We start from the raw sequence: 24,412 nt of genomic DNA, 5'->3' as shown, positions 1-24,412 counted from the left end.
AATAGTAGAATTTGGTAGTGAAGCTGCTATATCTACATTATCTGCATTTTGGAGTCTTTACTTCAAAATAAATCTAATCCCCTTAACCAAACTTTCCCATTACCCATGGTCCAAAGCTATTTCAACAACAGATTGTTGGTTTGAATCCCTCTGTTCCCACCAAGGGCATGGAGCACATTCACTGTGAACCTGGAGTATGGCCACTGCTCCGATTTCCTCAGAAGTGAATTTATTTTGCCCACCCCAAAGTCACCCTGCAGACTGAACAAACCCATGGCTGGGAAGGAAGCGTGGGAAATTGCACTTCACATTTTCACTGCTGCTTTCACAGCACATGAACGTGAACACAACCAATGCTAGTATGACTTCTCCTGCGTGAGGCTTGTTGGTATGATAGAGAGGGTTATTTGGTGTGTTTAAAAAAACCTGAAGGATCTGAGACCCCAATATTGTTTCTCTTGATTGTGGTTCTAAGATTGAGGAAGAAGTGGTGGTTGCAGTTTAGCTGCAGAAGACATCCTGACTTTTTCTCTTGGAGAAAATCTGGCCAAACAATGGAGATAGTATTGTGTTTTGATAAGTGCTCTCCCACAGTCTTAGCAGTGCGTTTGAATGTATACATCAGGAAGCTTATAGCTTGCTTATTTTGAAGCTTGGTCTCAAACGGAGATTTTGAGATATGTGCCCTTATCCAGTGACTGTCCTCTCTTCATATGTTGATGCCATGTGGCGTTGAGGAAAACTTGGGTTTTTATCTATGTGGCAGAAAATTTTAGTAAACAGACGTGAACTTTGGTCAGGGAAAAATGTTTTAGCTTGGAATTTTTTTTATTTTATAAAAAGTTAAAGGTGAAGGAAAAGGTTAATATTAGGATCCCTTTTATAGTCCTAGCAAAACCTGCAAAGAATGCACACACGTTACAGTTACCTTGCGTACTCTTACCCATCTTTATTTGCATAGAGCTACTGTTCGAGTTACACAGACTGCCAGATGGCAAAGATGGTACTGACCTGTACAATCAACGTGTACCAAAACTGACATCAGGTATACACCCTGCTTTAGAAGTAACCTCCAGGCATTTATACTGCAATCGTATTATGGAGTTACTGGCTAGTGCTCTAGCCAGTGCACTGACTTGCAGTGGCTGATAGGGAGGGATGATTAGGAAAAATCCATTCAAACAGTAGTAGTAGATAAATGGTGAACGGGAGTTAGTCCGAAAAGTCAAAAATGAGGCCAAATGTGTAGCACATTGAAATGAATTGTTAGCAGCATAGTGCTAGAGACTAATTTTTGCCTTGAATGTATTTCACTTTTCTTTAGGTTTTTAACTTCATTTTCTTGTTCAGTATCCGGGGCTCTGTCCAGATCGAAAGGGAATGCGTATCATTCAGACTGTAAAAGGGCAGGGGCTCGCATCTCAGCCTTAGCTTACCTCCCTTGCGGATGTAACACTTAACTGTGCTTCCAGAGTTGTCTGGGATTTTAGTACAGCACTTTCTGTGAGTGATGGGACGCTTCCAAATCTGTATAAAGGAGGCAGTTCACACCTGCCATTCCCGTAAGTGCTTAATTTCACATGACTAGATGAGTAGTCGTCTTTGTCACCTGTCAAAATGAGTCTGTCTCAAACCATACTATATGCCATCTGTGGGCTTTATCTCCGTTATTAATTCAGGACATTTGAGTGATATACCAACCATTGAGATGGAGTCTGCATGGTGGCAGTGTCTTTAAATGCATAAGGAGTGCCAAGTGTACTGTACCACAAGTCGCAGTAGTATTTCTTTGCTCTTTTGCTTTGATTTTTCATGTCAGCTCAGTGTTTATGCTCCTTAACCTCATTGAAGCTGATACCCTACAGATGGCTTCCTCAAATGGGCCCTGACACAGCAGATAGATACGTATTACAGTAAAATTACTAATTCACTTTTCTTTTTTCCATATTGTTCTTTTTTCCTCTGAGTGCACTGAATGTTTTTGAGCATTGTGCAGAAGCTCAAGTTTTGAATAAGCTAGAGCGTAAGCTGGTTTGAAATGCGTCTTTAAAGGGAATAATATGCACACACTCTTCATCAGCGAATGAAGGGCAGCATGATTTCAGGAATTAAAAGGCCTTTAGGGCATCTATTTGCTTTGTTTCTAGTAATATTTTTGTCATTTTCATAGACTGCTTCATTTGAAAGTGCCAATCAAAATCTGTTGGTTTGACCAGAAAAAGTGAAAACTGTGGCATACATTTAAATAAATGAATAGTGAAGCCCCTGACCTTTTATTACTGTGAGTTTTGTAGTGTTTTGTAGTTGGTGGACCATGCAACTTTCCCTTGCTGTAATTAGGTAGTTGTCTCTGGGCAAACTGTGTGTGTCTTGCTCGCAGTAAAATTGAAAGGAATCTCAGATACTAAGGAGAGGAGGAGAAGGGACAACTGAGAAAAAAAAAAAGCAGGGAAGGATGCTTACTCTTTCCTTTGATATTATGTTAAATGCTTATTTGTCCTATGAAGGCTGTGTGTGCATCTTTGCTTACTCTGTGTTAGTCCAGCTTTTTGTGTTTTTAGTACTAAAACACTCTCTCTCTCCTGTTCTTCCTCTTAAAGTGTTCTTTGTCTTTGGGGTTTCCAAGTATAGCACGTTTCCTTGAAATTACTCCTTAAGACATAGTGTCTTGGGAACTTTTTAAGTGGTGAACTCACCCCAGAGTGAATCTGTGTTTGGATATTATGGGGTTAGGAAAGGGATGAATCTCCGCTGTGCTTTGAGATACAGTTTGTTACACCACTTTCTCTAATCTAGAGTTTTAAGATCTCAGACTCATTAGGTTCTAACGTCCATAAGTGCTTGGTGACGTGTTTGCTGCCAGCTGGTGGAATACGATTTGGCTTAATAAATGTCAAAATAAGAACCCATCTTACTCTTCTCGAAGGTTTTACATTGTATTTGTGAATCCTGGATGTTCTTAAAAACCTCACCAAGGTTATTGTATTGGAAACTTTGATGAACAACAGAGGTTTGCTTCCAGATAATGTAGAAGAGAATATTTGTGGTGCTGAGAATGAAGCTCCTGTTCTTTGTAACACTAGTAGAAAAAATGCTTTGAGAAACACAGAGAAAGAACTGCTTTTATTTATGCAAGGTTCAGTTCTTCATCAAGACAGAATATTTTATGCATTCGTCTAGTGGTCTGCTGTATTTAATAATCTGTGCATAAAAACTGATGTTGCAAAAAGGGGTTAACATTAAGTAGCACGTTGCTTGACCAGTTAAAGCTGTGCATGTTAACTGTGCCTTAATTATGATTTGCTCATATGAATGTTTCTCTTGCTTGTTAGATATCACAAGAATGAAGAGTATTTAAATGCAGACAGAGCCACTCTCAATCTTGTGTTGAGTGTCAGGTTGTCTGTCAATTACTTACAGTATGTCTCATTCCAGCAGACCTTTGGAGCTGTGGCTTACCTCATTGGTAGATTACTAGCAGAAATAAAAATCACCATTAATTGAGCGGTTTAGTAAAAGAAGGAAACTGCGTTTTTACTAAATAAAGTGGGCATTTTAGCAGTTGCCATGTGCTTCAAGGCATTGGAGTAGAAGCTATTGTCAAATCTATAGCTTGCATAACAAGCTGTGCCATCTTCTGTTAATATTTCTGCCTTCATGAAAAAACAAATAAGATCTCACTTTCCAGTTATTTATATTATAATAAGTAAAGTTCTACCAACTACTCTCTATGCTGTTCCAAAAGCTTCTATTTAGTTTAGAAGCATAAACCCCTTTGTTTTCTTTGATAGATGAGCTGTCACGTTCCCTGTGCTTTGCAACATCATCTACATAATCTTCAGTAAGACTGCTTGCTTCATTAGGCTTTGGCATTTGTTAAAAAAAAGTTTGATTTTTTTTTTGACGTGATTAGTCTTCAAAAATGAGAAAAAGGAAATATAATGTGTTTTAGAAAGTTTAATAAAACTGCACGTAATATTGGCTTTGGGTTTCTCTAACATTGTGAATTGAGGAAAAGACATGAAATCTCTTCTACCCAGTCTTTGAATTCAATTAGTTTAGTTATGTTAAATGTGCAAGAGCTACTGAAGAGTGTAAATTCTATGAAATCAAACTTGTAATTATGTTTTTGAGTATTTTTATTGTGTTTCGCTATGAAATTTATCTCAGTGAATTGGATATCTACAAAAGAAAGAAAGTGGTTGCACTTACCTAAAGGTTTAGGTTTTGATTAAAACCTTCCAGATTTTCCTTCCACTGTAACCTGCTAAAGCAGATGCTATTTTAGGTATTGTACTTGCTTGTTTGAAATAGAGGGAAACAATAGGGAGGCTTCCTGGCACTGGTCCGTCTCAGTGCAGCTGAACTCTAACAGGATGTGCCATTCATTCTGTGACTTCTGAGCAGAAACCATCGATTCTTTTATATCATATGGGATTTTCATTTTTGAGGTGGTGAACAAATGCATAGTATGGATGAAACTAGCAATCCATTTCACTCATCCAGATTTCTAAAGATAAAAAAGGTAGTGTGACAGTCCTACTCGCCTGTTATAAGTGTGTGCTTCTCTATGCTTTAATTCATTTTTCGAGGTTTTATTAGCATAAAATATGATTGAGACAGAGAGTTAGTTAAAGTAGCAGCCTCCTGTTGCAATAAATCACCTTTTTGGGGAACTTCTCAATATGTGTTTCTAATACATACTGCAAAGATGAGTATTAATTTACTTCTGGAAAAAAAGATTTCATTTGAGGAGTACTTAATGATGAGAGATTGGAGAGCAGCACCATGGAGAAAATGAAAAGGTGTGTATTTTCTTGCACATCAGAATTGGTCATTTCACAAGGAATTAGGATTAGCTACTTGTTTGGATGGCTTTAAGTCATTAAGCCATCACTCTACCAGTTAATAAAATGTACATTTTACCTTAAAGTGAATCTATTTATTGAAACTGGACAAACAGCACTCTGAAGCTCCACAAAGTCTCTTTAGGATTGTAACGATGGCTACAGCAGCAACCGTAACAGTTTTCATCTTTGGAAGCACTGAACATGCCCTAAATTACTGCATGTTTCTAATGACACAACTTCCATCAGTTCATGTGGAAACTGAAGGTGCGCAATACCTTGAGGAAATCAGTGTGGTACTATTAATGGTGAATGTGTCACTGAATCAGCCGTGTTTTGGTGACACACTTGCAGAGACTCAGATGTTGTACTTGGGCTCGCAGCTCCGTACGGACTTGAGTAATAAGCAATCAGCATCTACCCAATGTAGATGCTGATGTTTTACATTTTACCCAAGGTAAAGTCAGTCCTACTTCAATATTGGAAGCAGGCTGTGATAGGGATACCAATTTTCTTATCAGGAAATATTTTGGCAACCCAGGGTGGGATATCTGTACTGGGAATTACCGTTTTTATCAGATAAATGCAAAAAAATGGTACTCTGCAGAGGCTCTTTCCGTTCTTTAGGATACCATTTATATCCAGGTTAAGAGTCATATCTGGGAGAGAAACATCTGTACTTATAAATTAAATAGGAGAGTTCTTGATATTTCTGTGTTTAAAAGTAAAAATCAAGGTAGCTAGTATTTGGTTCTGGGTGTTCCCTTGTTTGTACACTGACTCATGGGAAGAGATGCAGCAAACCTCAGCTGAAGCTTTGAACTCTGAAATACAGTATTATATTGTAGTATTATATGAATGTCACTTTTTTGCAAGAACTCCTGTTAGTCTGTCCTTATTTTTAATAAAAGAAGATGTAGCAAGATTTTGAAGGCATGTAGACGGTTTTCGTTTGGCTTGGTTTGGTTTTTAAGAGATTAGGCTTAATGTGTAGCCACGAGGGAGAAAAAATAGCTAGCTAGGGTTGTCTGTTTTGTGAGGTTGGAAGCAATAGAGAGATCCCACACCTAGGAGAACAGCTGGGAAAAGCTAGGGCCAGGCGTATGGCTATCACGTCTCGTTCTCCTATCAGCAAATCACAGCTTGCAGTCTGGTTTATATCTACTTCTAAGGGTGGCCTGAGCTAATGCCAGTTTTTTGTTTGGTAATGCAGAAGGCATTTTTCCCATATGACAAAACAGATTTTTGTCCTACATCTGGCAACCCAAAGATTTTATTTTGAGGTTCAAATTACATTGGTCAGAGTTATGTGGGCTTCTAACTGCTCCAGTGTGACCTCCCTTTATTGTAATGAAGGATAAAGACCTGGGCATAAGTCATGCCATATTACATGGGGTAGGGGTTGCCGCTAAGCTTGTCCATCATACGGCTTCATTATATCTGCTCCACTTCATATACAGATGAGGGGGAGGCATTGCCTTCCAACCAGTGTCCTTGGGGAGGTGTGTGATTATACATCCTACATGTTCTTAGCTTTTTACAGCCCCATTAGTCATGAGGGGCAGGGAGGGGACGTGAAGGTTCCTTGTTCATTAGTCTTAACAAAACTGGTACGGGCTTTCCAGACTCGATCATACTGTGTCATTGTTGCCATGCCTGCATCACTGGATCACATCTGTTCCTGATCTGTACTACAGCAGAGGAATTTATAAAATGGACCACAGCCACTTGATTTTTGTCCAGACCGTGCTGGTGGTGGCATCACTGGGCTTCTGCAAGACAACAGTCAGCAGACACCCCTCGTGACATATCCCGAACTAACATCTGCCATAAGGGGCAGAATTTTTGAGGGAGTGCCATTTTGTCATGTTTCCATATGGATGAGGGTTTCTTTGGGCTTCGCTGCTGGCAGAGGACAAGATGCTTTTGCTAGGAAACAAGTTATTCTGATCATTGTGACTCAAACATGAGGCAGAATTCAAATACTGGATTTTTACCTACTTCAGGTTAGGGAAAAGAATCACTGTCTGAACAGCTTGCTGGTACTGACGTAAAGATGCACAGATATTGATGTTTATCGTCTCTGATTCTCTATGGTTGCGCGTGGTGTCGTTACAAACAGAAGGACTGATTTTCTGGTCAGGTGGTTAAATCTGTGTGTTGTATTTGCTGGGATAAAATATACTGACTAGATAAAAATCTTCCTGGCAATGTGCCTTGTGTTCTGATGTACTCCAGCTGCTAAGAACTGGAAAAAATGATTTCCTATGTGATCAGTATCCTAAAGGATATTTCACATATATTGTTAGATTCCAAATGTAGATGACTTATTTTTTGTGAAGTCAGCTTCAAATGAATTGTGCTACTTTTTGACCTTTTTGTTCCTACATGAAATGTCATTTTTGTGTAGTGCTTCCCTTCATAGACATATGACTAGATTCCAGGGGATAGGGGGAAGAGGCAATCAGCTGTTTCAGTGGTGATTAAAGACAGAAACTTTCTTTCACAGTCCTATAATTTGAAAAAGTTGTTCCTTTATTGTTTGCAGATGGAAATAAAAGTCTCTGTTGCATTTTTCCTTCTAACTGAAATATGTAATTATATCTAGTAATGCAAAGCACTTTGTAAAAGAAATTGGATATATATTTATTAAAAAAGAACAGGAAACAGATGTTAAGCTTAGAATGTTGAGACACTGTAAAGTACAATTATGCATGAGCCCATGATGCACTTCAAGTTCTCTCTGGGATATTAACTAATAGTTTTATTAAGTGATGAAATCTAGTATTCTGTGTACAATCTGTGGTGTGGGAAAATCTGTCAGCATTGACTAAGTATGACTGTTCAGCGTGTAGCTGTAATTGAATCAAACATGTGTGGTAAAGCACTTCAGTGTAGTTTTAGGTGTAGGGAGGATAAAAGGCAAGACTGGAACAATCTTACCTTAAAGCTCTGGGTTAGAATGTGATATTTATATCTGAACACTTATGAAGTTTGGAAGATTGATTTGTCCAGATTTCTGATGTAATCGTGCAAAACTTTTGTTTAGTTCATAATTCTGTTTCCTTATGAACTGCTCACTCTGACGTAAATTTAAGAACACCAACGGTACTTAAAAGTGAATGATAAAGAAACAGCAGGTCATCAGTTATTTCTGTCTTGTGTTTGGTTTGTGTTAATAATTTTTGTTCTGCTAAATTCACCAAGTTAATAGTTATGATCCTGAAGTGCCTGGTGGGAAACCAATTTATTAGTAGGGCCTTTGATTCAGATCTGCATGAAAATAGAGGAATATACTCAATAGGACTTCAGTGCTTAAAGCACATGCAGCATATTTGTGTAGCTGTAGATACAGAAAATTAGCAAATAAAGGGCTTCACAGTAGAAAGAGTTGTTTGCAACCTCCTCTTCTCTAGAAGGAGCTTTGAGTGTCCAGAACATACCTGAAACCTGTGACCACAATAGCGAGGCTGTATTAGGGTTTACAGGTACATGTGTAGTACGTGCATTTCTGATACGTATGACAAGCAATTTACTTTCTAAAGAATGCATGTTCTTTGATATTGAGGGACTAATGTGCATCTTCATAAAACAAAATGATGCAGTGGAATTACCAGTAATGTTTTTGAGCTTACCTTCATGGCTCTTACTGCATACAGGGACCTGTAGTGACAGTTGAAAAGTTCAGGTAATTAATGCCAGGCATTTTGTGTCCTATTAGTACAGAACCAAGGGAAATGACTTTAAATGACAGCAGTTGTATTCTTAATCATGAAAGATATCGACAACAGTGATTACAGAAGCCGTATGATTTCTTTTTTTTAGATGGGGAAATAACTAGAAGAAGCAGTTCTGACTAGAGTATTGTTTAACTGTGGCTGCTGAACGCTATCTGTTTAGTTCCTCTTAGAGGAAGTGTAGCTGAAAGCTCCCTCTAGGCCACAGCCCACTGAAGTAGATCAAATGTGAGACCAGCAGGATTCTGCACGTTACCAGAAGATAAGCCACTAGTGAGTTTGGGGTTGATTGGGTGTTTTTTTGAGATCCTCTAGATAGGAAAACACTTTTTAGATTTTAGGATTTGGTTTTCACTTTTCATACTTTGCAGCAAAATTTTCATTTTTTAAGGCAAAGAAGAGAGGAAGACAAATGAAATCAACATTTCCACATAAGTAGAGAATTTCCTCACTTGTGACTTTAAAAACCAAAACTTCGTGGTAAAACAAGGAGGCTTCTCATTCTTTACTATGTATGGTGTCTTTAACACAGGTAAATACAAGGTAGTTAAGCTTTTTTTTTATTGGTTCCTGCTGGCCTGCAATGTGTGGCTAGTTTTGTACACAATTTAAAAGTAGCTGCTATTATGGAAAGAGTCAATCCCTATTTCAAGGTTAAAAAGCAACACTTAAAAAATGTTAAGTGTTGTTTAGTATGAATGCGAAGGGGAAAGAACAAAATCTTGAATTTCTAAACGTAATATTCCCTGTCTTTGTTTGGGATAGAAATCTGGTTTTTTTCTATCAAGTGATTCTCAGCCTAACAAAAGCTACAGTAAAATAACACTTTTGTAGATAGAAGTTCTAATAAATAGTTTATTACCTTCAAAAAGAATTCACAAAGTGATCACACATTGAAGAGACTGTTATTCAGAAGATGCCAAATTTGAGAGGAGTGAGAATTAATTTTTTCTTTATGTTGTAGGGTGAGTTATTTTTAAGAACTTAGCAGATTCAGAAACATGTTATGAAACTTGGCTTTTGTTGGTTTCTTATAAATCTGTTTTTGAAGATTGAACTAGATGCTTTGAACTAAGAGATAAGCAGAATAATAGGCTTGTGGTACGTAGCTTAGGTTCCAGCCCTTTTGCCATTTCTTATATTTAGAAACCTATTTTATTTCTGATGAGCAAAACAATCACAGATGACTCCTAGGATGCTTCATACAAACTACGTTTACAGTATTTTCTAAAGCTTAAAAGAGAAGCGAAGTTTTCCTCATTTTGTTACTTTATTTTACAAAACTTGTTCTACACCATTTTATTTTGAAAATACATTCTAGCTGAACATCTAAAATTATTAAGGCATAGGCAAATGGTTCCATTTGAAATGGACACACAGAATTTGTATGGATGCGTGGTGGCCTTTTCTTTACTCTTTTATTCATGAAGCCAGCTACCTCCAGCTTCCACTGAGAGCCAGTTTCATTGCAAGCAGCCTTGCTGTGCATCTAATTGTATGCCCTCCGTTATCAGTATTGTCATTACTGTAATGTTTAGTTTACATACCTGACATAGAGTTGGTATTCCACAGAATAATGTAACCACTTCTCTTAGACATTTATGTAATAGGATCTTAGACAGAAACTTTAAAAACTGCTTTCAAAAGGGATCTGTGAGAGTTCAGGTTTTGTACGCATATGTTTGTCAGATGAAAGGTGTGTGTTGAGAGAGCGTTTTTTCTTCTTGCTCTAAGAATCAGTGCTTTTAAAAGGCGGGTTCCTGAAAGTTAAAAGGCACGAGGGTGTTTACCTTCTCTTTGAACAATCTAGGCCAACCTTGTAAAAATACAGAGAGACAATCTAGATGCATGACTAATATTGCTGATTAATGATCTGGAAAGAATTTGTAAATAGTTGCAACTTAACAACTAAATCTGGCAGCAGTATGTGTTGTCAGACAGAATGTCTCTGCTGTCAAAGAAAACAGGAGGAATGGTCTGAGTGAGCCTGACTGGAGCATGCAGAATTCACGTGACAGAAGAGCGGGCAGTGCAGCGCACAGTCCCAGGCCGTGTCCTGTGTGCTCATGGCATGGGGAGAAAGGGAAAAAGAAAACCTTACGTGAAAACTTGGTTGTGTGTGTAATATGGTTCTTTGTCCAAGGTCACTTATTTTTTGCAGGGTAAAGATTAACAGGCCATATTGTACCATTTTACATACAATCTAGATGCTGTTTTGTCTCAACTTTTAAAAATACTTAAACTTTCTTGCTAGACTGTATGTCCTTAATTGTGTAAGTAATAAAAATGAAAGAAATGTGACATATTTCAGACTAGTATTGGAGCAGGTTGCAAATGGCCAGATATACCTTAATTAGCAAATAGCCAACTTTAAGGATCCTCCAGTTAGAGACATTCTCATATTGGTATCTGAGAACGTACTGGACTCTGAGAAGAAAGCAGCTAACCCTTGCCATTTTCTGAAATTGAAAACAGCCACTGTCTGAAAGCACCGACTTTCACAATACTTTGCCTCTTAAATTTTCTCTTAAGTGGATAACCAATGCCTTGTAGGGAATGTCATCCCTATCTCAAAGGAAATGCAATCCCATATCTATCTTATTTTCTTTAAAAACAAAATGGCTCCCAAATATTTTCACCTGTCCCTACTGTTTCAAACTGGGCCACTGCAACTCAGTATTGTTTGGATTTCAGAAGAATTACTATTGATACTTACCCCATATTTTAATTTAAAGGAGTTTTGTGTGTTGTTTTAACAATGCTTTAAAGCTTTTTTTCTTTTTGAATGTCTTAGGAAATGGCAAAGATTCTCAATCACCCAAGAGTATATGCTTTTCTGCACATACCAGTCCAGTCAGCCTCTGACAGTGTGCTCATGGACATGAAAAGAGAATACTGTGTGGCAGACTTCAAACAAGTAGTGGATTTCCTTAAAGAAAAGTAAGTCTACTAATATTTGAGAAAATAACAGTGTTGGATTTTTTGCAATGTCAAGAACATGTGGCTGAAAACACAGTTACTTGCAACTTCGTAATTAAGGTATGAAAAAGAATGAGCTGCTTTAAGCTTTCAAAGTCTTTGGGTTTTCTGTAAGCTCCTTGATGTGGTTTGCCCCTTTTCTTGAGCTTTTATAAGCATCTTAAGTCTCTGCCTGACATGCTTTTAATTTGTCAATATATTCCTAATCTTTTTCAAATACTACATTCTTAAATTGTTCTTTATGCTTAAACCACTATATATAGACTGCTTGAAGTTAAAGTTATTAAAGTCATCTTTAATGTGGCTTTTGAGCATTGTATACTTTGTGTACTGGAGATGATCCAGCTCCAGCAAATGTGAATGGGTTGTTTGTTTGTTTTGTGTTTGTTTTTTTGGTTTTTTTTTAAATAAGAAGTATTTTATGTCCTATAGCTGATGTACATTTACATCAATATAGTAATACTCTAATCTTGCTTATGAGACTGATGATTTCTAGGATAATTTCAAAATTACTTCCCTTAACAACAGAGTTAATTGTGAGAAATAAAAGTGTGTATCCTAATGTGTTGTTTACATGTGCTGGCCTGAAGATGAAAGTTACATTCACCTGCAAAGCTCTTGTGACTACAAGTAATAATTTCATATCCAAGGAAGTCTTTTCTTAGTTTTTAAAATTTAATATTGACATATTTTGATGGATATTTCTTCACTGATTGTCCTAGAAGTAGCTGTCTGGAGAATTATTTCTGTCACCTTTTTTGGCTACTTTCTCTGTTTATCTTTTTTGTTGCTTGTGTGCTTGTTTGAATGAGTTAAGGGCAGTGGAGCTGTACCTTTGACTCTCGAATTGCATTAAAATACTTGTACATGAAAGAACCAAATGTTCATAAAAAACTTTTCATGATCATTGAAAAATCCGTCAGTCTAGCTATGTAAAACATCATGCAAGAGCTGCATGCAAACTGCAACAGAATAGCATCGATTTTGCAAACTGTATGTGTAGTTTATAAGACATGCCTATGCATCTAGGACTACTGATGGAAATGGAGCTGCTTGTCTCCTTACAGGTTGATTGGGCATGAATTTTCCACCCTAAACAATGCACATGAAGTCTTGGCGCTTAATTTTTATGTGACTCTGGGTCAGTGTTAGTTTTTAATTAACAGATACATTGTATTCCCACGTATCTTAGGTGGGAACTGTGTAAGTTTATGTCTCAGATGACTTGAAGCTGATTCATTATTCTCTTCAGTAGTTTTAGCGTTGGCAGCTATTATCATAACAGCAGCTGGATTTTCGATAACCTAGTATAGCTGGCACATGTTGGGGCATATGGGAATTTATTAAATCATTCAGCTCTTGCACACAGAAAAGAGTGAATTACTTAATATCCAAATTTAAAACAGCTGGTCATTGAATATACAGTAATCTATGACATACGTCTTTTTCCACAGGCTTTTTTGTAGTCAGCTTAACAAGGAAGAAATAATTGGCTTGAAGTCTTATTTTTAAATACTAATAAACTTTATTTATCCTGCTTATTAAGAAACTACCAAATTACCTAGTAGTTCCTGTTAGAAAACAGTCTTCAAATACCAAGACGGAAAATTCTTTGTACCATATGGCAGCAGGATGAGGAAGCTATGAAAGGCAGAGAAAATGTTTTGGATACTTGAACATGTGCACATCTGTAAAACTAATATTTTTTTTTTCTTGTGCACTTAAGAGCATAGTGTCTTCATTTGTAGTCTCTCCTCTTCTGGCAGCAGCCAACTATTACATTCCCATATAGATATTCCCATAAATATCTCAGCACAAAGATTGCCAGCACTTAACATTGCTGCAGACAACTCCAGAGCTTAGAGCCAGAATAGCTAAACTTAAATATGTGTTTGAACTACTTTAATAGCCAAAAGGGATTATTTCCATCTTCCATTTATCAAAAAGGAAAAATAAAACAAAAGTGGAACCTCCTATATCTCCTTTCTTTTTTCTTAGGGCCATAAAGTCAGCTAGAAGCTTCCTGTGCAAAATGTACAGGGTCGTATCAGTAGATTCCAAATGGCACCTTCATATCTAAAACATGACATCTGCTCTGGTAGTATCTTCACCTAAAACTCTATTAAACCAATAATTCTAAAGCCTGACCTGCTGAAGAAGTAAAGCCACATATCAAGGAATTATGTGGTTATCAATTAAGTGCTTAATAACTTGAGTTCAAACATCTAAGCAACTAAAAATGAAGCACAGCAAGTAAAAAATGAAGGGAAGAAGGAAAAGAATGGGACATGTCATCTTTTTGATTTTGGAACCCTAAAGATACTAGGTGATTCCTGAATCTTTCTTTTATCAGTCAGGCGAACAAAACACTCTGGGGCTTTTTTCTTCCAGAAGAAGGAACCAACACCTTTTCTTCCTCTGGAGAGTCAGGAGTGATTGCAGAGGTATCTCCTTCTGAGAGTGAGGTTTTATTCAAATCCTGCTGAGCACAGAACGCCTTACAGAGAAGCTAGAGTTCTCCAGAGCAATTACTTTTTGTGTTGAAACTCACTTTTTAAAAGAATGGAGCATTCTAGACCCTCTGAGACTGTGAAGTTAGACATGTCACTTTTTTCTTCTCTTTGAGGGCTCTTTCTTCCGACAGGAACCCTAGAAATTAAGTATAAAAATGAATATTCATGTTCTAGTGGAGTCTTTTGATATGCAACACTGGTTTTTAGAGCCACTCTTCTCAGACAGGTGACAACATATGGAGATCAGCAGCAAAATGTATAGAAAATAAAGCCAGTAACACAAATCCATTACACTGAAAAACTGAACTACAGAAGCCTTGTTTCATAATTTTTTAGAAAGTCCTTCTTTGATATTTTGCACTCTTTTTTTTTTTTTTCACGGAAATTTCATTAAGTTCAAGTATTCAGAAAAATACTGTTGTGCAGTTGATAGGTCGGTAGCTGATCTACAGGTATAATATGTGTGTGTATATGTATTTACTGAAGATATATTTGTAAACTATTGTAGAGAGCAACAGCATAAAGGAAATGAGGATGTGCTGACTAGTTTAGAAGGTGGTCAACTTGTACACAGTCTGTAGGGCCCAGTCCCCCTAGTCCCCTGGTCTGTAGTCCTTAGGGACTAATACAGCAGTCTGGAGGAACTATACTCAAGACTGATTTCTAGATGTGATATTAATTTCAATGTGTTTGCAACTAAATACAGGAGCTTTATAAATTGCTGCTTAGTGAATTTAGTCCAGATCCCAATTTAGCCTTCTATAAGAAAGTCTTTTAATTGTGGTGTCATTATATCAAAATGTGAGTTGTTTTTCAAGTGATCTTAACTTTCAAGATTCAGCATAAATTGTATTTCTGAAAGGTGATGTTTGTAGTTGCAAAAAGAGCAAGACTGCTTTAATTATCTCGAAGTTTTGAAACTTAATCCCCTGAAATTTACTTTTGCTGATAAAAGCAAACAAGTAGAATATATTTTCGTTAAAGAAACCTGAAATCTGAATGTCATATTTTGTAATTACTTGAACAATGAGCAATGTGAATATATATCTACTAAAAAACCTTAGACTGGTAATGTGTTTTCCAAATTTCTTGTTTGCTGTTGTTGACCATACTCCATTCTCTTATCTTTCTGGTTTGTGAAGCGATTATTGTGTTTATCAAAGCTAATATTAATCTTTCCCTGTTACTGCCACTTGGCAAGATAAGAGAATTGTCAAACCAAAATCCAGACGATTAAAAAAAGTAGGGAAGTTTAGAGCTAGGCTGAAGCACTATACCTTTCTGTTTTGGGAAACAGCATAACACTGAGGAAAAGCTGGGTTTGCCTCACAGTTTGTTTTTGTTTGTGTTATGGGATAGAAGCGTAGTGTTAATTGTGGGTGGCTGCTGCTGTTCGCTTGAGATTGTCTCATAATTCATACTGGAAACATCTGAGCTTTCCAGTATAATCTGAAAGCCAGCAAACTTGGGCTGCCAGAGGGGACAGCTGCAGCTCTGCCAGGCAGAAAGTTCTGTTCTTTTTTTGCACTATTTTTCTCTTGTCTATTAAGATCAGACCTACTGGCAAGGCTGTCCTAGCTTCCAATACTTTTAGTGGTAATCAGGAGCTGATTTTTCGGCATACGTAGGTGCATAATTATATGCAGTTCGAAAAAGAAAGTATAGGACCAAAAGTAAATGAGTGCAGTGAAAAATAAATCGCAAGCTTGGAAGGAGAGTAATCACTCGGGTGTAAACTCGGATCTTAGTTGCCTGGCAGTTATAGACAACTGCTGAAAGTCTGAAGAAACTAGGAATGTTGTCTAAATTGAGAGAAAGTGTTGGAACATTTGGCTTCAGGGAGGCTCCCTTCTTCCCTGTTGCTTTGCAAGGAGTTAAGCCAACAAATGGTACCTTCAGCAGCTTCCTAGGCCACCTCTTAATTCTGTTTTTAAGGATCTTAGGGGATTCAGCAGTGACTGCCTCATGCTGCTTTTGATCTGCCATGACTTTTGTCTCTTTCGTTGCAGTGGCAGCCAGGCTGCATCTGCTGGGATGTTTAGACAGGCTGCTTCAGGGTAAAGTAGTGTGGCTGGGAGCAAAGGGGACTCAGCTACCGTCTCGTCCCAGTCATGCTGTACATCCATGTTAGTCTCAGTTTTTACAGCAATATTTGAGTGTCTGAAGGAAACTTTTCATAGTCTGCTTCCTCAATATAATTTTGTCCAATATGTTTCACTATGGCTGCTTTTGCCTTTCTGAGCAATTTCACAAGCAGTAATTTGTTTCCTAGGTTCTAGTCTTCTGTTGTGACCTTGTGCTTATTCTGGGTGGCATCGTAACACATACCATAAAAGCTTATGCAGGCAGTCAGCTGTTTATCGTGGTCTCTGTCTGTATTTCTTGTGCAAGCAAGTATCTTGCCATCTAGAAGTCTTTTGCTTGAAAATTTTCTCTATTTTCTAATAGCTAGTTTTTGACTGAAATAATGAACAGTGAAGAAAAATCTTCCTAAAAGGTTGTTTCTAAATAGTATTATTTAGATAATAAAAAAAAATCTGAACACTAAATAATTTGTAACTGTAAATAATTTTCTTCTGAAAGATGTCCATGTAGTAAGCTCCTGAATATTATTAAGTCCACATCGAAAGATAAAGGGCTAAATGAGTCATCATCAAATTTGCAGCTATTCCAGACAGCCTGCAGTTTTGAAACTATCCCAGGCCTTGTGGCAGTAGTGTTATCTTTATTACGTTATCCTGCCAGTTATTGAAACTAGAATTTGAAGGCAATGAATAGAATAATTTTACAAGAACCATTTACTGGTTTTACATACATTTTTCTACTCACTTTCAAAATGCAGGTTACTGTGAAGTAAGCTATCGCAGCTCCTTCACTTTTTTCCCAGCATGAACGTGATTCATTTTCTTTCTGAAAATGCGCTTTCCTTTCTCAGAGAGAGACATCGTTGAGCTCATTTTGCAGATGTGCAAATCGTGGCCCTAACAAACCATGACAACTCCTTCAGATTTAGGCTTTTTTTAATGGGTTTTAGTACATCTGTTCTGTCAGTCTAAACTACTGTAAATGCAAATGTCATCTGTTTAAAATCCTTATGACGTTTTCTGCTAAGAAATTGCTGAGTGTATTTGGCACTTATCTGTAATTTTATACCTCAGTCTCTAGACTCTTTTCTTCATTCTTGTCTTTTGTCTGCAGTTGGGAGTCTGAACTAATCACTTTACCAAATGTATCTCTTCTGTTTTGGTGTTTTAAATGACTTGAGTGTTTGTAAAAAAGGATTGAAATAGCACCAAAAACAAAATCGTAGGGGTTTTTCACCAAACAAAAGTAGATTCAAGTTTGTGTCTAGACATCACCCTAGTGATCAGTGGTACGGTCTTTGATGAACTATAAGCTTCTTGTACCTCAGAATTAGTTGTCTTTAGGTGTCGTGAAATTTACATTTGGGCTTACATAAAGCTGTTGCTAAATTTATGTGTCTTCCTGCCTTGCATTTGATTCACAAAGTCATGTAAAGAGATATAAGTACGTGAGAGGTTTCAAAGGTGCTGAACACTTGCAGATCCATTAATTTCATTAGGATACTTTGAATATTTAGTGTTCAACTACCTAAATTTAAAAAGTGTGTTTTTCTTTGGTGCTGACTGACAAACATTAGGCGTTCCAGGATAGCTTGGCTTTTTTTACTGTAACATTACACCAACCAAGCTGAACGTCATTTTAGGCTGGCAATCTTTCCGTTTTGGCTTGTACAGCACTACTTTGTCCTTTTCTCAGCAAACACTACTGTGGCCTTATTTTCTGGCACGGAAGTATACTTGGGAGATTTCCTGGAGGGGGAATGGAAGGAGGAGAAGGAAGGTCTTTGCTATTCTACAGATTGTTGAATCAGATTTCAGTTAGTTCATGGAGAGACCTCTTATGGTTCACATAATTAGATCTGTTGCCACTTTATAAATTACTAGTCACCATTTTATAGCATAGTCTTTCATGCCAAATGCATCAAGGATATTAGAGTTTTCTGGGCTGTAGGCTCTTAGTTATTCTCTTACTTGTACGTCAGGATGGCAGCTGCTGTAAGTGCATGCTTTTTTCTACTTTTGGTGGTCCCATGCCTTGTAAAGTGTGACTGTTAAACTCTTCCTGTAACAGTGCTGGAGGAAAACATCATTTGCTGGAAGGTGAACTAAAAGCTGCAGCTGAAGTTGGGGTAATGTGGAAATTGCATAGACTTGTGGTTGTTATTTGTAGAACTTTATTGTAGGCACTTAAAAAAAATCTGTTAATAGCAAGTTAGCTGTGGGTCATCTGTATTGAACAACATGAATGTGAAGTTCACTTTGCAGCCTTCACTTTCTTATATGTGTGTATAGATAAAGAAGTTATTAAAGTCTCTGGCTGCATGACTGAAAAAAAATAGCCTCATCTATGTTAATTACAGCTTGACAGAAGTCTTCTGAAAACACACAGGATATAGCAAAAGTTTTAATGATAGTGATCTCTAGAATCTCAGGTTTTCTTCTTTTTAGAATCTTAGAGAGCAACAAAAAACATTTACCTTGAAATAGTGTGACTTTTTCCTACTGGGAACACTGTTTTGTGTCTTACTATACAATGGATTATTTACTCTGAAGAGTACAAAAATAGTGGTGTAATGGGTTCTCTGAAGTTTTGAGGATATTTTCATAAAAGTAGTTACTTACATTTTTACTTAGTCATGTACCCACAACTAAAGTTGGGAGTAAAGCCTGTGTAGTATTTTTACACTAGATTCTGTGCTTAATAATGTAATTAATATAAAAGACAAGCTTTTTATTTTAAAAAAGAAGTTGTTTCACGGTTATGCTCATCCTTGCTTGCTTCTTGCTTCCAATTGTTTCTTCCAACCAAGTGAATTCTGGTTTAAATGAGATTGTAAAATGTGTGGGCCTAGGACTGTTCCATAAGGAATGTGATTGAGTCAACTTGGAGGTCTATAGGACATGTTGCGGTATGGTTATAACTAATTAGTGGCAGTACAAAAATGAGAAATATAGAGCTGGGTTTAAAAAAAAAAAAACAACTCTGATATGTGTGGTAAAATGATGATAAAATCTGTGGGGGTATCTCTTTAACAGTTCACAGTGCTTATTTTTCAGAAGCTGTCTTTCTTAAAGAGGAGCATACCTTGTTTGAGCAGGAGACTGAGTTTCAATGCATGACATGGTAACAGTACCCTTGTAATAAAGGGGTATTTGTATTCTACAGATGCATACTCTACAGCTACAGTATGGTACCCAAATTCACAGTAAGAGTATGGCTGCAATCCCCATTTTCCTGTGGCTTACTCTGTTACTGGTACATCTGTCAGACTGTTGTTCATGCACTAATCACACTTAGCCTGAGGATGTACACATGCAATTACTGAAGTCCAAATTCAGTCATGCAATGTGAGATTAAACATAAAGTAACTCTAAAGTTACAGACTACTTTGAAGATCAGCTGGCACTAAATGTTACTTCAACCTGTTTATTTTTTGGGAAGGTACTGTTTAGGAAACTGATTTCAAAATTTCTATATGCTCTATCATTTTTCATATGAAGTATCTTCACCTTCCGGAGCAATTCAGTTCTGCATACTGTCCTGTTTGAGCAGGATGTGCATGGTGCTCCTGTTTTACAGAATTTTCTTCTAAATAATACACATTTTTCTGGAGATAGAGAATCATTATGAGAGTTTTTTTTTTTTCTTGGCTCTCCTGCTATTGTACCACTCCCGTAGATACGCGTAGAAACCGGAGGGTGAAGCCTGGGGAATAAAGTGCCCAGGGTGAGCACAGCTTGTTGAGTGCAGGCTTAGTGGGCACACAGGGCATTCACACTTCAGATGCTTTGAGGTCATAACACTGTGATGTTCTGCTTTGGCCAAAGTTTGGAGGAATCATTTTTTGAATGATTGCTGGTCAGAGAAGATATGCCCCTTCATTAAATGTAAAAATTATTTACTCTTATTATTATACTTGTCATAGAAACTGGCTTACTTTTTTTTACTAAATATAACTAGTAAAGTTGTTTGGAATGACACTTTTCTGTATGTAGTTATGGTTGGGCGTTCCTTTTTCTGGGCAGTCTCATCTACAGTTTTCTTCTGCAAAATCCTAATGGGAGTATTGTTAGATGATAGAGTAGGAATTAGTAATGTGCACCCAATTCCCAGTTTCTTAAGTGTAGCAAGATGGTATCTTTTTTCTTTTTCCTTCTCCCCCTGAGTGCATGTGAATGTGGTTTTTTGGAAGTAATGATGTAAAATTTGTAGTAGCGTTAAAAGGAAGGAGTTGTAAGCATCATGCAGTATTAGAAATTAGTGTTCTTAAAACATTTAATTATGATTTTTAAATGCTTGGTTTTACTTTCTGAGATACTGTATTACTCTAGTATTTTAAAACAAAATAACTGAAATCACTTCTTTGATTTTTCTGTATAAATATTGGCATTGTATTTCAACATCTGGGTCAGAACTTAGGATGGAATGAGAGAGGGAGTCTAATTTGTTTTTAAAACAATAATAACTAATTCGTGTTTATTTGCTTAGTAACAGATTGATTTGACATGTAATTCTCAGTTTTAATTTGCTCCAGAGTTTTTAAGCATATCCAAATGTACGTTAAGATACTTAAGTATTTATTGCGTTAGCGTATTAGTACACATATAAATCCAAGACGCATCATGCGTACACCTTATAGTGCTCAGTTGTGAAAATTCTGATGATGGTAGTAAATTTTCATTAAAAGAAATTAAGTATTTGTTCATTTACATGTGTACATTTTTCTGATTTTCAGCGTAGTACTAGGAAATAAATGAATTTTGTAAGCCATATTATTTTGATCATATAGAGCAATATGGTACAGAAGAATATTTGATGAAGGTGGTAGCTGGCCAGCTGATAAGTGCTGATTGAAGTTACATTTGTGTCAAGCTTTCAGGGAAAATATATTGGAAAGAATGATTGAAGAAAGAAAAAATGCAATATTTCTATAGCTGATCAGTACTTTTCATGGTTATTTTCTTTAACCGTAAAATGGTTAAATGAAGAAAACTGGTAAGTGGAAATACACAAAAGTTGTTAAACCTCTTTAAAAGTGTAGCTGTACAATTAAAACACCATTGAATGCAAGAGACACAATAATTCTGCTACCCAGAAGTTTTCTGTATGCATTCATTTGGGGACTATGATACAGCGTACTTCAGGGAAGCTCAAGTTTGTATTCATGAGCATCTTATATTGGTCTGTGATTTGTACTCATGAGTTGACGGTTCACCGCTTCATAATGAGAGTGAAATTTATAGTTTTAAACTTCTTACTTATTGCATGGCAATTGCAAACCCGACATTTTAAAAGGTTTATGCATAAGAGTAGTGGCCATAGCAGATGAAAGTTTATTTTCCATAAATGAATCACTTGCCAGTTTGTCTAGGATGCTACTGTGGGAGACAGTGTCGAATGCCTTACTGATGTCTAGATAGACTACATCCACAGCCCTGCCCTCATCTGCTAAGCGGGTCACTTGGTCATAGAAGGAGACCAGGTTGGTCAAGCAGGACCTGCCTTTCATGAATCCATGTTGGCTGGCCCCGATGCCCCGATTGTCCTGCATGTGCCATGTAATGGCACTCAGGATGATCTGTTCCATCACTTTGCCTGGCACCGAGGTCAGGCTGACAGGCCTATAGTTCCCTGGATCATCCTTCCGGCCCTTCTTGTAGGTGGGCGTTACATTTGCTAATTTCCAGTCAGCTGGAACTTCTCCAGTTAACCAGGACTGCTGGTAGAAAATTGAGAGTGGTTTGGCAAGTTCATTTGCCAGTTCCTTCATTACTCTGGGGTGAATCCCATCTGGGCCCATAGCCTTGTGGGTGTCCAATTGGCACAGCAGGTCACTAACCGTCTCCTCCTGGATTACGGGGGGTTCACACAGCCCCCCATCCCTAACTTCAGGCTCTGGGGACCGAGTCTCCTGAGGACAACTGGTCCTGACATTAAAGACCGAGGCAAAGAAGGCATTGAGCACCTCTGCCTTTTCCTCATCCCCTGACACTACACTACCCTCCTCATTCAGCAAGTGGTGGAGGCTCTCCTTGACCCTTCTTTTGCTGTTGATGTATTTGTAGAAACTTTTTTTGTTATCTTTGACTGTAGCAGCCAAATCAAGCTCTAATTGAGCTTTGGCCCTTCTAATCTTCTCCCTACACAACCTGGCAACGTCTCTATAGACCTCCCAAGTTACCCGACCCTTCTTCCAGAGCAAGTAGGCTCTCTTTTTTTCCTTAAGTTCTAGCCTAAGTTCTCTGTTTAACCAGGCCGGTCTTTTTCCCCGACGGCTTGTCTTCCTGCACACTGGGACAGCCTGTTCCGGAATATTTAGCAATTCCTTTTTAAAGCATGTCCAGCCTTCCTGGACTCCTTTGCCCTCCAGGACCGACTCCCAAGGGACTCTGTCCACCAACTCTTAAACAGGCTAATGTCTGCCCGCCAGAAATCTAAGGCAGAAGTTCTACTCTTGCCCCTCCTTACTTCCCCCACTATCGAAAACTCTTAAGATTTCATGGTCACTATACCCAAGACGGCCACCGACCCTCACATCTCCCACTAGTCCTTCTCTGTTCACAAACAACAGGTCAAGCAGGGCCCCTCCTCTAGTGGGCTCATTTACCACTTGCATGAGGAAGTTGTCCTCCACGCATTCGAGGAACCTCCTAGATTGCTTCCTCATTGAATCGGTCTCCTACAAAAAGCTTCAAAAAAAAATACTCATCCCTCTGAACTATTTAATCTCCATTGAAGGATTTTTGTTGAGTCAAATGTCAGCATAAGCATTTGACAGCCTTCAGCTTATTTACAGAAGGGGTAAACACCACATCTGAAAAATGAGTTGTATGGTCATTAGTAGCTCTGCTGCTGAATCTGTGTGTGTGTGCGTACGTTCCACAGTAACTAGTCGTAGTTACTTTTTAGCCCTAGTGCTTGGTGGTAGGAGAGAGATCAACTGGCTCTCAGGGACTGGCTGTTTCCAAGAATCTGCAGAGAGGTAGGCAGGTGGACTGTGGGTTCAGGCTTGAACAGTAGACTGGCATGATTTCTCTGCAGCGGTGGGATGGCCGCTCCCACACTTGTTGGCTTAAGTCTTTGGGAGTACTTGACTCACATACTCAATCCTAAAAATTGCCAAGGCAGCCAGCTGAACTCTGAACTGTGGCCAGCAAACAGTTTTTCCGTGTAGTATATTCTCCTGGACCTCCCCCCCTGCTGTTAGACCATATACCTAGAGACACTGGTTATAACACGGAGCGCTGGAAGGACCAGACACGTTTCATTTCACCTACGTCTTGTCATTTATCATGTACCCACCTACTTTGGACTGGAGAACAAAACACATGCTTTGCTTAGTTGTGTTAATTTCAGTTTGTAATTGTGCGATTGTTGACATTGATTGTAAAATCCTAACAGCTGGGAAGGAACATAGCAGTGGAGATTCCTCTTTTTTAATGGCATGATACTTTAAAATGTTTATTGTTTCAAAACCAGAGCAAGCAAATAGTGTTTCTTTTAAATCTCCTTTTAATCTTTGCTTCCTTCCTGTTTCCTTTACCTACTTGATATCTTCCTTTAAATAATTCTTGCAGTACCAAGCTGTAACCGCTGTGTAGTGTAATGTATTTTACAGTCAGCCAAGAATGATGGCTTGGGAGTTTTGCCACAGCATTGTATCAGCTGCTGAGGTCTGCATATGAATTTGAGTCTGAAGCTTACTTTCATGGTAGTTTATTGTGATCTTATGTGATAATTAGAATAGGTGTGAGAATAGGTGAGAGGACACAGGCAAAGGAAAATCGGAATTTAAATACACCAAAGTGGAAAATACAGGCTTTTTTTTTTTTGGTGTCTGCATTTAGTAAGTACAATAGATGCGCCTTAATTTTGTGTGTGTCAGTGTATAAAATGAATGTTGTGAGTGCAGCCGTGCATTGTGATTTAAATGTGGGAGAGAAGTTTTCTTTGACCAATATAGTTATCAGCAGAAATATGTTTAAAATAATTTGTAAATTAAATCATGCAGGGTAAGGAACTAATCTAAATTTTGGACCTGATTTTGTGACTTTTATGAGCATTATACTTGGGTGCATGCAATGTTATGAATTCACTTAATTTTAGTTAAACATCTAAACATTTGACTGTGGTCACAAATTATGAATTTGAACACTGCGCCTCAAGTTTTTCTAAGACTAGAAGAAGAACATGTTTTAGAAATCTGATCCTCAGCACAGAAGCTTTTATAACAAAACTTTAAAAGTTGGCT

At 37.7% G+C, this 24,412-nt stretch overlaps 1 protein-coding gene across 3 annotated transcripts in view; it reads left to right on the top strand.

Annotated features, from left to right (window-relative positions):
- Nucleotides 1-24,412, top strand: part of CDKAL1 (CDK5 regulatory subunit associated protein 1 like 1) — a 426,323-nt gene that overhangs the window by 273,976 nt on the left and 127,935 nt on the right. For all 3 annotated transcript variants that reach the window (XM_068396772.1, XM_068396773.1, XM_068396774.1), the window contains one exon: nucleotides 11,379-11,524. In XM_068396772.1, the coding sequence (XP_068252873.1) occupies nucleotides 11,379-11,524 (146 nt within the window). The remainder of the gene's footprint in view (nucleotides 1-11,378; nucleotides 11,525-24,412) is intronic.

Source organism: Nyctibius grandis, chromosome 3 (assembly GCF_013368605.1).
Source record: "Nyctibius grandis isolate bNycGra1 chromosome 3, bNycGra1.pri, whole genome shotgun sequence".
NCBI lineage: Eukaryota > Metazoa > Chordata > Aves > Nyctibiiformes > Nyctibiidae > Nyctibius > Nyctibius grandis.
The sequence above is the reverse complement of the archived record's forward strand: the minus strand, read 5'-3'. Positions and strand labels throughout refer to the sequence as shown.